The following is a 16,677-nucleotide window of genomic DNA, read 5'->3' as shown; positions in this document are numbered from 1 at the left end:
CTTATGGTGGTCGTCGCGGTCATCGGGAGGTGTGCGGATGTGGGCTGGACATACCGAGATCGACTAGACAGATGTCTCTTGCTAGAGAAGTTGCCGCGAAAAGGGATATTTGAGGAATTATGTGGACTTTTTTGACAACTGAACCAACTTTTGTCGCACAAGAATATCCCGAACGGCGAATGTCCAAGGCAACAGGGTACAAAGCGATCGCAAGGAGTCTTTGGGAATCGAAGGTTGTTCTGAAGTCTGGCAGAAAAAAAAGGTCAGCGCATGCGATGTGATGAAGAAAGACGTGAAGTAGGTGGAGACTTCGTTGACACCCGAGCTGTGAAGAACAACATTGCAGTGATTCTAGCTGGTTTTGCGACCGTGGCTCCTGTGACTAGTGCGACTCAGGTGATGTCTGAGCTGTGATGATGCTCTTCAGTCGTCGTTGGTGTTGATGTCGCCCTTGGATTTCCAACCTCCATCTACCATGCGAAGCTTGTAGCAAGCATCGCCTCGTACACAGCGACGCACCTGGCCGATATCCGTCTCTTGGGTTTCGCGCACGGGATGAGGGAGGCTGGGAGGGGCGAAGGCACAAGCAGATCAAGGGCTTGCTATACATACCGGATCAAATGCGCAGTGGTTAGATGGGGCCAAAAATGTCAGTGCAAGCCACAGATCAGACCAGACGCAAACGTGAGGAACTCCGAGAAGAGCAGGCGCCAATGGAAGCAGGAAAGCAGAAGCAGAACTGCGATATTAAGAGGGACGCGCGCAGGAACAAGAGAGGTCGAGAAGATGGAGGGGTGAGGCAGAGAAGAAAGACGAAGTGGAAAAGTGCGGGAAGCACGACTAAAACTCAACTGAGAGGAAGGCATGAGAACCGGGTCGGGGGGTTCGAGCTTCGTCCAGGGCCCTTGAGGTGTGGGTGTGGGTTGGGCGCGAGGGGTTACTCGGGGGCCACTGGGCGACCCAAGGGCCACTGAAGACAAAGTTGCAGCTAGCTAAGGTTTGAGCTTGGAGCCTTAGAGGCACCAGAAGGGGGAGGCGGAAGCCTAGTGAGCCTGAAAGCTTGGGGGGGCATATTTAGGCGAACAGATGATGACGGGAAATCCATGAAAACTCTTCCCTCGATGACATGAGGATGATGAACCGCAGGACCGCAGAAATGAGAGAACTATCTTCTCCATCAACGTTTGGCTTTCTTCTACTACGACTCGTACTAACTCAACACCTACCTCACTGCGCCGTTTCTTATTCTGTTTGCCTTTGCCAACGACCAGCCTTGTCTCGACTTCATCCCACACTCTACAGTTTAGAGGAATCGCACCATCAACAATCCCCCCGTGCCTCTCCTAGCTCCCCAGCTCACCAACAACCCTCTCCCCCCCATTCACCCATGTCCACTTTCAGCTCCGAGGTCTTCCTGCCCCAGACTGCTAGTTACTGTAAAGAGTAGACACCATACTAGCCATGCAGACCGTGGATTACGCCACAGATGAAAGGTCCTGTCAACAAGGACCATGTTCTCGACATTCATTTGTCCTTCTTGCCGCGTCACACGCCCTGATCTCGCACCATCGAGCAGCCTGCAGTGAACACTTCTAGCCAAAAACAGTCTTCGGCGGGCTTGGGGACTCCTTATCCACAAAAGTCTATTCCCTCTTCTGTCCGAAACTCAATCCCATGCCAGGATAGCATCTACACTTGGGAGAAAAGAGGATGTTGTAGCAGGGCACTCTGGTGATTCTTCAGCTTCCAAAATGCGGGCCTCGAGCCCTCTTGGTTGTCTCGTTTTGTTCGGATACATACATATGTTCGTTGACAGCTGTCATTGCCAGGTTTGGTGCAACATCAAAGACATCCCCGAAGCGTGTTTGTTGATGCCCAAGGCCATCGTGCGCACCAATCATGCCGCTTAATTGATGCGATGACCTGCATACCCGAACAATCCAGTTGACCGATCGTCCAGCCGCCGGCCTCGCCTATCTCGAACTCCGTCCTCCTCTTGGTGATCCGTTGGTTACACCAAACTACTCATCCCCACCGATGTCGAGTGTATGCTGGGGAAAATTGTTTGGTGTCAGCAAACAGATGCTGAGGCTCGAAAGATTCCATGGCTGACGCATCTGGATGTTTTGTCAGGCCACATCAGTCAGGCACGCAGGGGTCAAGGCGTAGCCTCGATCACGGGTCTCACATTCTCCAAGAAAGGCACCAAACAACCATTCGGAAATCTCTGCCGAGCAAATGGCTCGCTGATGCAAGAAACTTGGCCTGTCATCCGGGTGCGGTGGGGTCACCCTAATTGTCCTTTGGACGTGGCCCGTGGTGGCCCAAGCTTCCGGCTGAAGATACACTGAGATATCGGATACGAGATCGTCGGCAACTAGGCAAAATGTTGTGCTTGAGCATGAACCCCTCAAGAGCTTTCTCTGATCGCGACACGAAACAGGGCATCCTAGACCAAAAACAAAACCCATACCCTATCTCAGCTACGGCTCTCTCTCTCGACAAGAATCTTCAAGAACCCTACGACCGCTTTTTGCCGCAATCGCCCGGCCATATCGGCCACCCCTGCGCTTGGCAGATCCCAATTGCGCTTGGGCGTCGTGGGCGTGCGTCGGTGGCTTTCGGCCCTTGCCCGAAACAGCCTGGGTGAAGCTCGGATATTGTTGCACCTCTGTTCGGATGCCCTGATCAGCGTCCTGATTGAACAGAAAAGATCGGGGAAGATGGTGTAGGGGGAAACGGGGTACCTACAGCGTGATCCCGCGTTTTTGGGTGTGTGCTTTCTCCTCGTTTTGCCCTTTTCTGCAATTTACCCCCTTTGCATCCAAAGCGGTGGGCTGAAGAAAATCCCCTTCCCCTGTGTGATGGCGAATTGCATGGCCGAATTGTTTGGCCAGGCTTCGAGCCGTAGCCAATTACTCTCCCATCTGCAACCCTTTTTTTTGGGTTCTACAGCCTGCTGTACAGGATCTCGTGTAAATCTGTTCTTAATGCACAGCTTGACAGCTTAGTCTAGTCTCATGTGGCAAATACACACTTTTGAATTTGTCTTTGTCTGCAAGTCAAGCTATGTCACCCTGGATTGTGCCTTGGAATCCATGCAATCCCCCTTGCATATTCCCCCGTTGATCTTGTTAGGGCGAGCTGACGAACCTCTCTTCGATGCAATGTCTTATCCCATCAACCCCTTGCCAGCGCCGTCATGATTTGCCAATTGTCCAGTTCGTGCAATGTTCAACTCATGGGTAGTGCATGAGTTCGTCAAAGAAAATCAAAGAAACTGAAGATAGCCGAAAACAATTCCTGCCTGTCCTTTGAATGCTGAGGGTTAGTTTACCACAGCTCTGTACAGCCCGACTTTGTGGTGCCTTCTCATTGAACTCCCTTTTCTTCTGGCCGAGGGCAGAACCAAGAACGTCAAATTGAGACATGGTCGATGTGGGTGAACTCTGAAAGGTAAAACCAGCCTTTTTTTTGTTTCTCCGAGATATGAATATCCGCCTATCCGACGCGCCAATGGCTGCGTGAAGTGTTATGTCGCTTGGTTTCTTCCCCATCCTCAAAGTGTATGTCGTCGATTCTTGTTTTGAGCTGAGAGATGTGGGAAAGAAATCCTTTGTGATTTGATGCGCCGACAAGGGTGCACAGCCGCAGTGTGACGTCCTTGCACGTCTGCTGTATCCGAAAAAGAAAGAAGTCATAAATCATGGTTGGAAAATGGGCTAACGGATCGTTTGCTTGTCGGAAGGAAGGACGCGCCTGTGATGTATCTCCTCGGAGACGATAGTGAAACAAAATTCTCTGCAGTCGTTTCCTTCACTGTCGTATACTGCAACTTGCGTCGAGCTCGTCAGAGACCTTGGGAGAAGTCTGGAAGTCGATGATCCGTAGGCTGCCAGCATGTTTCGCGGGTCAAGTATCTTACATCCACGAACCTTCCTTTCTTCGTCCCTAGTTTCTTCAGATGCGCTTCTTCTTCGAAGCCCTGGCTAGACAGCCAGTCTTTCAGCCACACCTCGAAGTCATCTTCGCGATCATCAAGTTTTGCGGCTATAGAGTAGTCCTTTCGCTTTTCTTGGTTGGGAGCATTCGTCAAGAGTGGTTTGTTTTGGGTGCCTTTGCCGTTGCGACGAGTCCAGCCATTCATTGGAACAGCAACAGCACCACCCTGTGTCTGGCCAGATCCGCGAATGCGGTCAAGCAGTTGTGGTGCCATGGGAGTGGTGAAGCTGCGCACCTGGAAGATCAACTTGTTTAGATCTCGTCCACCGCCAGCACTGTACAAATGCCTCGTCTCAGGGGCAACTCGAAATTCATAGCCGCCTTTCTTCATGTACCCGCGGTCGGTAGCGTCAAGCAGAGCATCCATCAAGCATCGTCCCACACCTGCTTTACGGTGCGTAGGCGCCACATACAACTCCAGCTCCGCTGTAATGCTTTCAACGTAATCACACGCGGACCAGTCTGTGGCGGCAGCCCAGCCAACGATAGGTTCGTCCTTCACCACGCCAATGTACTCAGGGTCAACATTCTGGATGGGATGGTTGGGGTTGACTCTCATGTTCTTGCGAGCTTTATTGCGGGTATTCTTGCGGTTACGTTCGACCGCAACGATGAATGGCAAGCGAGCCTGGGTTGAATGCTCCAGCCGCTGATACATGTCATCATCGCCAATCTCTGCCAGTTCCGAAGGACGAATGCCGTGAGCAATATGCCAATTGAGAATGGCCTTCATACCCGGAACGTCCGCGTTAACAGCGGGGCGCAGGTAGATATTTTTATTCGTGATAGGGCCAGGCACATCTTGTTGAGTGTCCTCTCCGCTGGCCACCGCGTCATGCGCAGGCTCGACCGATGTTGGCGGCATCATGTTTGCTTGTGACTCCCTCAGCTCACGCTGTAGGTATTGCATGCGTTTATCAATGAACTCTTGTGCTGTCTCGTCCTTGTAGCGGGCATTTTCGAGATCAGAGAGATCCAATTTTGCGTCGCTGTCGAAATCCGGTGGGCAACTTGCAAGTACCGTTCCCAGCTCGGCCATTGTGAAGCCATAGCGCTCGGCATTAGTGGAGTTGATCACTGTCTCTTTTGGCGCAAACCCAATACCGTCGGCATGGTTGTCGACATTCTGTACTTCTTCTTGCGGAATGGCTGAGAAATCGACCTCTGGGCCCTGTGACATGGTCCTCATCGTATTTGCACCAAGCCAGCGGTCGAAGCCGCTGATATATTCAGGGGTATTGTTGTAGAAATGAGCGCGGTGTTCCCAATCGACCGGCGGCGGCTGGAACTTCCCGTCCCATCCGACGAGTTCATCACCAAGCTCTCGAGGGTTGCGCCTGTGGATCAGTCTGCCGAAGCCGGTTGCCATAGGTTTCGTCGAGTCATTATCACTTCCTGGTTCTCCACAATTTTCATCCTGGTCCTGTTGCATAGGATTCTTCTCAACCATGTCCGGCCATCTCTTCATGTTTTCCTCCTGTACTAACTCCGGAGGATTGATGCTAGACAATCGACCCTCAACTCGAATAGATCGGCTCTGTAGGTGGTCTGCATCAAGCTCAGCAATGTGATTCGATGGGGCAATGGCCGCTCTCTGTTGAAGTCCATGAGACTCTAGCGGCATGGGTTTACGGAGGTGATCCAAGGTAACGAGTGCTGTGGTGGTAACATTCTCACCATGGTCCTTGCGTTTAATGCGTTGAAATGCCTCGCGGGATCCTGCTGCTTGAAGGCGAGCAATGACCTGCTCCGGAGTCTCGCTCCCCTGCTTGAGTGTTTCGAAGGTCTGAGGACGAGGAAGTGACACAGCTTTCTTTGCGGGATTTTTCTGACTGATCGCAGGAACATTATGAGTTCTGTGCTCGTGTATCTTCTCGCCCATCATTCTGTCCTGAGCACGCGATACATTCGTCGAGTCTATGGCAGGGGACTGAGCCGAAATTAAAGCGGTGGTGACGTGAGGTGGCGAAGCTTGAGGACCTTCAGACTGCGGATCAGGCACGGAGGACAACTTTGGGTGAACGTCTGACACAATTGAAATCTCTGGGTTGACCTGAGAGGTAGAGTTCAGGCCTGATTCACAGTTTCTTTTTTGTGTCGCGTTAGTTGACGGTCCGTGGCCTGTTTTGCTCGGATGTCCATAGGCCTTCTTGTCAAACCCAGGGATGTCAACGACCACTGGCGCCGAACGAGGTATATTGACATTCGGAATGGGCTTTGATTCGCTCGGTCCACACAATGGCACGTTTCCCGTTTGCGGTGTTCCATCACTTGTCTGCACATTTGAAGACATCCCCGTGTCCTTCGTTCCTGACTGTGTGGTCTCTTCCCCGCTTTGAATCACGACTCCATTCTGTGTGGACTGCCGTGACATGCGTGACGATTGCTGACTGATGCCCCTCATAAACAGAGGATACCAACCTGGATCGCAGTCCAGCTCAGGTCGATCTTGACTCTCGTCACTGAATCGTCTTTTGGCGGTAGGACAACCATATTTCTCCGGGTGAAAGCCCATGGTGCTGCTTGGGCAGAGCTGGCAGGGAATAGACAACTACTGCAATTGTCAAACGGACAAATCATGAGATGAGACACTGAGTAGATTGGGATTTGAATGGACCAAGGGGTCTTACCTTTTCCGAGTGGTGTTGAACATGTGTTCCTAACTGTGAACTGTCACTGGCATGTGTGATCAGTCCTGCTGAAGGATGTGACAGATTGAAGCAGAAGTGAAGCGTTGGTGACAAAGGAGTGTTACTGGGTGATTTACCAAGACCGCGTGCAGATATTGCGACGCCTTCTTGACTTGAAACCGCAGCGTCCGGCACATCATGTGGATGTACGGCAGATGAACACTTAGACTGCCCTTCACCACACGTCCAGGGCGGAGGAGGAGTAGCCGCGGACGAGTGACTCTCAACCATGGCTGGGAAACAGGCGACGGTCGCTCAAAGTGACGAGGACGGTCCAACATTATGTCACTAAAGAGAAGGCCTGACAATCACAACAAGATGGCATTTTGAGGGGTTGCCGCTTGACCGCTTCATGGTGCCTTCTTTCAAAGGGTGTCACTACTTGAACCAATAGACAGTCGCTCTCCTGAATCTGTAGTCGCCTAGTCCTTGTAAAGCGGCGGGATATCTCCACACAGACACAGAGGAACTGCAGCCACGAACTGTCACAAGAGGACTTGCAACAGGACCATGTCCAATCACCAGCGTTTGGCTGACTCCAAGGCGTCTACACCCCTGATTGATTTCACGCCCAATGAGGTTTGCGGCCGACAGACACCCACATTGTCGCATGGAAATCACATAAAGCGCAGTCCAACAACCAGTGGCGACTGGGCGCAGGAAATTGATCGCCATGCTCTCCATTCTTCGCAAAGCTCGGCTGAAGGACAAGGAGATGCGCATCCTGATGCTGTACAGGGATCTTCCTAAAGCATGGCATCCGACTAACTCGTGCTCTAGGGGACTCGACAACGCCGGAAAGACCACCATAGTCAAAAAGATCATGAATGAAGACGTCAATACTGTCAGTCCAACGCTAGGATTCATCATCAAGACCATCGACTTCCAGGGGTACTGCTAGCTCCACAAGTTTGCGCAAGGGAGGCACTAATGGACGGCCATGCAGTTACAAGCTCAATATCTGGGACGTTGGAGGCCAGAAGACTATACGATCATACTGGAGAAACTATTTTGAGAAGACTGACGCACTCATCTGGGTCGTGGATGCGACAGATCGGCTACGGATGGATGATTGCAAGGACGAGCTTAAAGGTCTGCTGCTCGAAGAGGTACGCCAGCTCTCGCCATGAGATTACACTCGTTAACAAGGACAAGCGGCTAGCCGGAGCAAGTCTGTTGGTCTTCCTGAACAAGACCGACGTTGCAGGTGGGATGACCAAGGAAGAAGTCACGCAGCTTCTCGACCTTCCACGAATATTGACTCATCGGTGGGTGGTTATTCCTTGCAGTGCGATGACCGGTGAGAATCTAGAGAAGGGCTTAGACTGGGTGGTGCAAGATGCTCGGGATCGGCTGTTCCTATACTGACACACGACGCCGAGTATTGGATAACGGCTGGCTATGGTTAGAACAAATCTGGAATCATGAGCGAAGCCGCCGTTGAGCTATGGAGATATTTGAGCCATCCACGCGTGTCCGACGGAAACAGGCAAAGCAAAAGCCACATGGAACCTAGCTGCGGGTCAGGAGAAAACGCACAGGCCGTAAATTGGTCTTTTGCCGGCCAGCCCAAAAAGGCCAACCACGACAGGGCGCAGGATCAGCCCTACCTGGTGCTTCCTAGACCCTTTTCCATTTCCACATCTTAAGATCTCCAGTTCATCGTCGCCGCATCAAGCTACAACGACAAATCCGAGTAAGAGACAAGAAACAAGAGTCCGAAGGTCGCCGGAGAAAAAGAGGGGGGAAGATAAACAAATAATCCACGAACGGTTGGGTGGGTTTTGGATTTGGCTGCGGAGACGTGTTGGGCGCGTGTTCCCGAAGTCCCGCTCCTCTTTGCCTCTCGCAACCACGCATCAAACATCAACAATTGATACAATCCACCGTTATCCTGTGCGGCCTGTACCACTACTTCCTCCCCAGGCCATCCCTTGCCGGTCGCTTGCCTAAATCACCGTTCTTTTCTGCCTTCACTCGCTTATCTTTCACACGTTCTACCTGGCAGCCATTCGTTCCTAGCCGAATATTCTCAATGCAGCGTGCGACATAATCTTCACCTTTAGAACTGCCGGTCACCTACTCAAAACCCGATCGCTTGCCGGACAGTCAAAAATGGACGCGTCCAATGATGGCTCCGAGTCCGTCGACCAGTTCCTTGCACGGATTGCGAGTCTAAGCTCAAAGCAGGGGCAGGAGGAGGCTGAGCGATCGAAGAGGATGGAGGAGGAAATGTTGCAGGCGAGAAAAGAGAGACAGGCGAGAAGAGCAGGTATTCATTAGTCGAGTTTCACATCACAAGATACAAATGAGAGGCTGATCACATACAGAACGCGCTCGGTCTTTGTCTCCCTCAAAAACCGGCCCTACACCATCTTCACGTCTAGTTGGGGACAGTCCTCGAAAACCCACACAAGGGATTGACCCTCCTGTAGCCCTCACCCCTCCTCCGCTCCAATCCCGTACACTTGGCCGCGCCGACTCGATGTCTCCAAGGCCTGAGCGAGTTGCAGCCTCCGCCTTGGACTTCACTCGACCACTCCCACCTCCACCAACAAGCGACAAACCCTCCACGCCCAACTCGACTATGAATGCCACTGCACTCTCTAGGAGTGGAACATTATCGTGGCAACAGCGACCTTCGTCCAGGGGAGTGGGTTCAAGGTCACGGCCGCTCTCTGTCGCCTCCATACCCGATTCACCCCTGCCTCAGAATCCCGGTCAGCCAAAGGATACTGATGACGTGTCGCGAAAAGATATTGCAGCTTCATTAGGAGCGAAAGACCCGTCTTGGTTCCGACAGACTGCTGATCGTGGTGTTGGTTCAGCTGCATATCGCAAGAATGAGGCGGATTTGGAGACAGCACCGTCATTTACGGGTCGGGGTATGAGACTCCCGGGCATGTCAAAAGATTCCAGTGCTTCCGTGGACCGCTCGAGGGAAGATCCCGAGAAGGCAACTCCCCCACCGTCCCCTCCAAAATCGTCTATTGCTCAGCCCCTCGACCAGGAACAGTTGTCAAACCAGGAAGAGCCAAGATCAGTGAGGCCACTCTCCATGGTATCTTTGTCACCATCGAAACCTCCTGCTTTAGATCTTCCCAGTTTCAAGCCCTTGGACCTCAATACCTCGCTCACAGCGGACACACCTGGCCTGGGAAGAACATCGAGCATTTTGTCAACCGCTGGGCGTCCTCCTTCACCCACCAAGGGTTTGGGCGGTTTCGTTGAGAGTGCTATGATGAAGAGATCAGATAGCGTGAGCAAGCGATGGAGCGTACAGGCGAATGCAGGCTTGAAGCGAGGCGATTCGGTTGCTACATCTCGCCCACCCCATGTTTCTAGTGCGTCAGGCTTCAGTCCCGGACACAGCCGTGGTCCCTCGAGAGATGTTAGAGGTGTGCGAGACGGCAATTCGTCCCCGCTGTCAAGCTCAAGGCCTGTTTCGAGTCATGGCGCTGAACCAATTCCGCTTAGCAAGGCTCGTCCACTAAGCCGCGCAGAGGACGATACCGTAGCAAATTCAGAACCCGCCATTACGCAGAGCAGTCAAGCCGGCCGTGAAGCCTCCAAAGCGCAGCACCAGAACCGCCCAACCACACCACCCCCACCGCTTGAGACGCTCCTGTCTCGCAGTCCATCCAAAACCATGGATCCTCGCCGCTGGAGTCCCACCAAGGCCAGTTGGCTAGAGAGTGCGCTCAACAAGCCAGACTCGCCAAAGTTTACTCCAGCTAAATCTGAGACACCTGCTTGGAAGCTCAATATGCAGCGTGCTAAGCAAGAGCAGCAGCAGCGGTCATCCGAAGCTGTTGGTAATGTGCAGGCGAAGCCCACTGTAGGGCCTAAGCCTCTCGTTTCGCCTTCTCTCAAGGAATCGGCTATTCTGAGTGAGCCTGAACCTCAGAAAGGCTTGTCATCGGTGGCGGTGGACGAGGTAGACTCGGCCAAAGGCGTTGAAGCAGAGTCGTCACAACCTCGGGACATACCTGCGTCGGATACGGAGCAACCCAAGATTGGAAAAAGGGAAGAGAAACCTGCTGTTCCTTCTAAGAGGAATGTCACGCCGATCTTACACGGAACAACTTTGGACAATAAGCCCGAGGCTGCAACGGTAGCATCAAACGAAGACAGGGAAGTTTCGGTTGAGGCATTGCAGGCAAACGCCTCTCCCGATCCTAAACCGCCGGTGCTGAAGCCTAAACCACAGACTCCTCCAAAAACCGATTTCAGAGCCACTTTAAAGTCGCGTCAAGCAGCGCCAGCGAGCAATAGCGATGCAGAACCTGAATTCAAAGCCGTCTTCGGAAAACTGAAGAGGACGCAAACCCAGAATTATGTCGCCCCGGACCTCTTGAAAGACAACATCACCAGAGGCAAGGCAGGATTAAACACCACGGGTGGACCACAGAAGACTAAGCGGGTTGATGAGTTCAAAGAGAGCATTCTGCAGAAGAAGGAGGCCATGAAGACTGGGGGTGGTGTGATCGGAAAACGTCCAGACGCACCCAGTCCACTTGAAAAGCCTGCTCAGGCTGTTCCCGAGGCGCTGGCAAGACGCATGACATTGCACAAGACTGGCCCGTCGAGTGAGAAGATCGAAGTCAAGAAAGCTGTCGATTTGCCTACCAAGCCTGCAGTCTCAGCGTCGAAACCCCAGAGTTATTCCGCTAAGCCAGTCCCTGACAAGCAGGATGACCCGACGCCCACCCAACAAGCATCGATCTCGGTACAGAAGGTGCCTGCGAACAAATCTGAGAAGGCTGAATCCGTCTCGACGACTATTCTGCCAACCAAAGAAGCGCCTCAAACCATCAGCGGCAATAACCAGCCAAGAGCGGACACATCTTTGGTTGCAGCCCCTCCCGCGACAGAGTCGGCGTTCAAGATGAGAGCACCCGAAAACAGCAAACTTGCAGCTCGTCTCAATCCTGCACTTGCCGGCATCTTATCCCGAAGCGGTAGCCCTAAACCCTTGGGTGAACCATCATCCAATGGCGGAGGCGCGATACAAGTCCGAGATACTCTGTTGTCCCGGGAGAATGCGAATGACCAAAATTCGGAGCTAACCCATATGACCAAGGCTCGGGCTAAGGGTCCGAAGAGGAGAGCGCCAAAGAGCGGACCATCGTCAAAGGAGACCGTAGCAAGTACTATTGAGAAGCCCATGTCGAAATTTGGCACTGGTACGGCCACCGTTTCTGACAACAAAACTTCTGTTCCTTCGCGGCTGTTCGAATCGAGGCCGACCTCCGCCAAACTCATACCAGAAGTTGAGGAGAATAAGCCAAGTGTCTCTGTCGAGGAATCAGCATCGCAGCCAAAATTGGAATTTGGAAAGCGCAGAGCAGCGGAAAATGTTGTCAGGGAGTCGAGTCCCGCCAGGCCGAGGGCTATATTAGAGTCAGACTCCAATTCAAAATCCAAACCAGCTGTGGCCAGCAAGTCGGCGGAGCTGAGAAAAGTATCCAACCCTGGGATGGCCGCCCATGTTCTGGACGAGCCCGCTCCCGTCGAGGCCGATAAATCTGCGGAGTTGAAAAAGGCTTCCAACCCTGCATTGCCACCAAAACGTGCTAATCAGCCGCCTCAAGCAAAGCCTTCTACGCCGAAGAAGTTCGAAGTATTGGCCGATCGTGCACAAGTTATATCGCCTCCTTCCCAATTCGACAATCTAAGGAAGAGTGCACCTCTTTCGCCTCCACTCGTGGTCAACTCACCTCTCACACCTAATAAATTCAAGATCAACACACCCAAGGAACCAAAGCCGGAAGTGGATAATTCTGTCAAGCCGTCCTCACTGGCTTCTTCCAGAGCTACCGGGCTTGGATTACAGTTCTCGTCTGCTTCCAAAAAGCCAGCGGCTACCCCCGAGTTGACGCCGCCACCAGAACCGGAAGCTTCGACGAGAAAATTGCCGTCCTTCAGAGGTCCTGCGTCACCCACGAAGTCTGGTCGCTCGCTGAAGCCCCAATTTGAACGCTTCTTTGGTGTTTTACCGCAAGCCAGAGAAAAGGCGGACTTTGACACCCAGGCATTCTTGTCATCTCAGAAGAATACCTCAGGCAAACCCAAGACTCTCGGTAAACAGATATGGGAAGTGTCCGGTGACGGAAAGAGAACAGCCATGCCTCCCCAACAAGAACACATACTCTTCGAAGACTGTATGTATCTGTGTGTGCATTCAATGGAATCACCTGACGGCTCAAAATGTGCCGAGGTATATCTCTGGTGTGGTGACGAGGTGCCCGAAGCTGCTGTAGAGGATGCTCAACTGTTTTGCAGAAAGGTTGCTCGCGATAACAACGCCAAGCTTGAGGTAGTAAAGCAAGGTAAAGAGAGTTCCGAGTTCTTCCAAGCGCTGGGAGGGATTGTCATAGTTCGGAAGAGTAAGTCAGCAGCCTTGTATATGCTGTGTGGCAGACGACATCTTGGACATGTTGCGTTCGACGAGGTCGAGCTATCCGCCGATAACCTCTCTTCTGGACTCCCCTTTTTGATATCTGCCAAGTTTGGGAAGCTCTATCTCTGGAAGGGAAATGATAGCAACCCAGAAGACGTGGGATGTGCGAGATTGATTGGGATGGACATGGGGCTCACCGGTGAGATTGAAGAAGTCTCCGAAGGTGAAGAGCCCGCCAGCTTCTGGGAAGCCTTCCCCTCGCGTCCGAGCAAGCGGGTGGCTCCTCGACCACGCAAACAAACGAGCCAACTCCACGGTCATGCACCCAGATTATACCGGGTCGAGCACGATCGCCCCAAATCGTCTGGCGGTTTCTGGGGCTTGAGGGCGGCATCACCCCCGAAACAAGCGGTCAGAGCCTTGGTGGACGAGATTGCCCCCTTCAACCAGAAAGACCTTGATGCTAGCCATATCCACATCCTGGACACCTATGGGGAGCTCTACGTGTAAGTTCAGCTATATTTTTGCGCCGGGTTGGAAGTCCTGCTGACGTCTGTTGTTTTTGTTAGCCTCGTTGGTGCGTCTGCCAAAAAACCTGCCGAGTTTGTAACGGCGGTACAGGTCGCTCAGGAGATTGCAGTTCTCTCCCCCTCAGTTCAGGACAGGCCGCTGTTGCCTGCATGTTACGTGGTGATGGGTGACCCACCTGAAAACATCAAATCAGTCTTCCGAAAATGGAGGTCTGAAAGATCAGCTTCTCCAGATGATCAACTGTGTGTACGGGTTGAAGAAGTGATACAGGAATTAGGGATCACGTTGTGAAAGAGATGACGGTGGACTGATGATTGGGATTTGTGGAGGGATTTTGCAGACGATCACTCGGACGAATATGGTTTGGGCTCATGGGCGTGCATGTGTATTTGGCCATTTGGACGATGGAGGGGTTTCGGCAAACCTTGACCAAGGTGTCACAAAAAGAAGGAGGGGTGGGCCAGTTTCCATCTGGAGGAATATGTGCTTTGAATACACCAATTTAGGGATATTGAACTGCCCGTATGAAGTGTATGAGCTGTATCAGTTGTACACTTGAAGTTATTGTCGTCAATTGTCACCCAATCGGAGCGTGATTAGGTAATCGCGCTCGTCATCGGCACCATCGGGGTCTGGATCATTCCGAGGCTCCTTGGCACCATTTCTTTCCTTCTGCCCGCCTCCGTCAAACCTCGGATGCAGGTATCAGTCAGTACCTGGTCAGCTTGTCCCTGACTGCTCAGAAGCCTTCGTGTCGCCTTGTGCCGACAGTCATGGATTGGGCGGCTTCGAATCTGCCTCAGACGAAACCCAACACCTCTGTCCTCTCCCAGGGTCCCACCGCCACTCTGAACCTGGACCCCAAACTGCAGCGAGAGTTGTCTCGGCTCGATGACTCGATCCCCTTCAACCCCAGAGCCCGTTATCTTCATCACACCTGGGCGCAGACGTTCTTCTCGCGCCCGGAGCTGTATTTTCAGCCCGCGACAATCCCCGAGCTGCAAAAAGTTGTCACCTTAGCCCGACGATGTCGAAGACGGGTTTGCGTGACAGGGTTCGGACACTCGCCGTCCGACCTGACATGCACCTCCTCTTGGCTGGTCAACCTCGACAAGCTCAATCAAGTCTTGGAGAAGGACGTCGACGGGACTCCTGGCCTCTATCGCATTCAGGCCGGCATATCCCTGCATGATCTGAATGTGGAGTTGGCCAAGCACGGTTATACCCTGCCCAATCTGGGATCTATCGACGTCCAGTCGGTCGCGGGGGTCATCTCGACCGGCACACACGGCTCGAGTCTCAAGCACGGCCTGATCTCCGAGTCGATAACTTCGCTGACGATCCTTCTTTCCAATTCGCAGCTCGTCACGTGTTCGGCCGCCAAAAACCCTGAACTCTTCCGGGCCGGCCTCCTGTCGCTGGGCGCGCTGGGCATCATCGTCGAGATCACGATCCAGGCCGTTCCGGACTTCAAAATCTCCTGGTCCCAGTCCCTCCACACCCTGAGCTCCGTTCTGGACTCGTGGAACTCTGACCTCTGGACCAAGGACGAATTCACCCGGGTGTGGTGGCTGCCTTACCTCCAACGCGCCGTGATCTGGCGCGGCTCGCGGACTGACGCCCCGACTCGTCCTCCAAACACCACTTTCTATGGAGGTATGTTCGGCTACTATGTCTACCACAATCTGCTCTGGTTGTCCAACACCTTCCCGCGCATCCTGCCGTGGATCGAATGGTTCGTCTTCGGCATGCAATACGGCTTCAAGCCGGACAGCTTCGTCATGTCCGCGGTGCAGCCCGCCCGCGAGGGCCTGCTCATGGACTGTCTCTACTCTCAATTCGTGAACGAGTGGGCCTTGCCGCTGGACAAGGGGCCCGAGGCGATCACGCGGCTCGCGGCGTGGATCAACCACGACGACGCCACCGCGCGCATCCCGGTCTCCAGCAAGGGAGTCTGGGTGCATTGTCCCGTCGAGGTGCGCGTCACGCACACGGGTCAGGAGACGCCCAACCGTTCCGGGGTACGCGCGTACCTCGACCCCACCGTCCCCAACGGACCGACGCTATACCTGAATGCCACGTTATACCGGCCCTACGGCCGCGACCCCCCCTGCCACGCCACATACTACGAAGCCTTTGAGTATCTCATGAAAGAGCTCGGCGGGAAGCCCCACTGGGCCAAGAACTTCTCCGACACGGCCGGCGAGTACATCGACGCGGCGTACGGCAGCGACATGCGCGCTTTCATGCAGGTCCGCGACGACAGCGACCCCGAGGGCATGTTCTTGGGGGAGTGGCACCAGAGGTATCTGCCCCTGAAGACGAAGACGAGTACGACGACTACAACCCCAACTGGATCGCAAGCTACGGGATATTCTGGATTGAGGCTGATGGAGTCAGAAGTCCGCCGGACCAAGAAGGGCCTCGGCTGGGGCTTTGGCGACGGCATCCTGTGGGAAGGGAGACAGCGAGCCGCTACAGGTGATGGCGATGGCGATGACGATGACGATGGCGACGCCTCCGCTTACGGCCGCGCGGGCCAAGAACTGCGCGCAGCTCATTTGGAAGACGACAGGAAAGGCGGGGTTGGATCTAACGGTGACGAGACGCCCAGCCCGCCAGCCACCACGACCAGCGAGGAGTCGTTCGATTACATGGCCAAAGGCGAGGCGAGCGTCTATGCCGTCAAGGAAGGGGAGGGGGAAGGAGGTGACTAGATGGGATGGGATGGGACGAGACGAAACGGGACGGGAGATGCTGGATGCCGGTGATGACGATTGATGATGCCGGTCTTGGTGGTGGTGGTGGTGATGATGATGATGATCCCGGGATGAACAGCCAGCCCACTTTGTCGTTGCGCAAAAGGGGATATATTGGTGGTGGTGGTGGTGGCGCTGCTGGTAGTGCTGCTGGTGGTGAGATGGAGCACCGGAGATCGAGGTAGTCAACTCGTGCGTGATTCACTTAGTTTTTTTAGGTCATTTCTACTGCTTCATCCCTCCAAACACAGACATATCTATTTCGATATCTATATATCGTACGAGGATCCTG

General features: G+C 53.5%; 4 protein-coding genes across 4 annotated transcripts; 3 read left to right on the top strand and 1 right to left on the bottom strand.

Moving 5' to 3' along the window:
• Positions 1-3,850: 3,850 nt before the first annotated feature.
• On the bottom strand, positions 3,851-6,517 carry AYO20_00036 (hypothetical protein; the record flags this gene model as incomplete). Its single annotated transcript, XM_022638347.1, has 1 exon — positions 3,851-6,517. One exon carries the CDS (start codon positions 6,515-6,517, stop codon positions 3,851-3,853), a length of 2,667 nt encoding a protein of 888 aa, XP_022505312.1.
• An 848-nt stretch (positions 6,518-7,365) lies between these two features.
• On the top strand, positions 7,366-8,060 carry AYO20_00035 (hypothetical protein; the record flags this gene model as incomplete). The annotated part of the gene is made up of 4 exons (XM_022638346.1): positions 7,366-7,424; positions 7,473-7,583; positions 7,639-7,801; positions 7,842-8,060. The coding sequence occupies 4 exons, from the start codon at positions 7,366-7,368 to the stop codon at positions 8,058-8,060; spliced, it is 552 nt and encodes a 183-aa protein (XP_022505311.1).
• A 747-nt stretch (positions 8,061-8,807) lies between these two features.
• On the top strand, positions 8,808-13,605 carry AYO20_00034 (hypothetical protein; the record flags this gene model as incomplete). Its single annotated transcript, XM_022638345.1, has 2 exons — positions 8,808-8,964; positions 9,023-13,605. 2 exons carry the CDS (start codon positions 8,808-8,810, stop codon positions 13,603-13,605), a joined length of 4,740 nt encoding a protein of 1,579 aa, XP_022505310.1.
• A 794-nt stretch (positions 13,606-14,399) lies between these two features.
• On the top strand, positions 14,400-16,343 carry AYO20_00033 (hypothetical protein; the record flags this gene model as incomplete). Its single annotated transcript, XM_022638344.1, has 1 exon — positions 14,400-16,343. The coding sequence occupies one exon, from the start codon at positions 14,400-14,402 to the stop codon at positions 16,341-16,343; it is 1,944 nt and encodes a 647-aa protein (XP_022505309.1).
• Positions 16,344-16,677: the final 334 nt, after the last annotated feature.

Source organism: Fonsecaea nubica, assembly GCF_001646965.1.
Source record: "Fonsecaea nubica strain CBS 269.64 chromosome Unknown Scaff1, whole genome shotgun sequence".
NCBI lineage: Eukaryota > Fungi > Ascomycota > Eurotiomycetes > Chaetothyriales > Herpotrichiellaceae > Fonsecaea > Fonsecaea nubica.
Note: the sequence above shows the minus strand (reverse complement) of the source record. Positions and strands in the feature narration are given on the sequence as shown.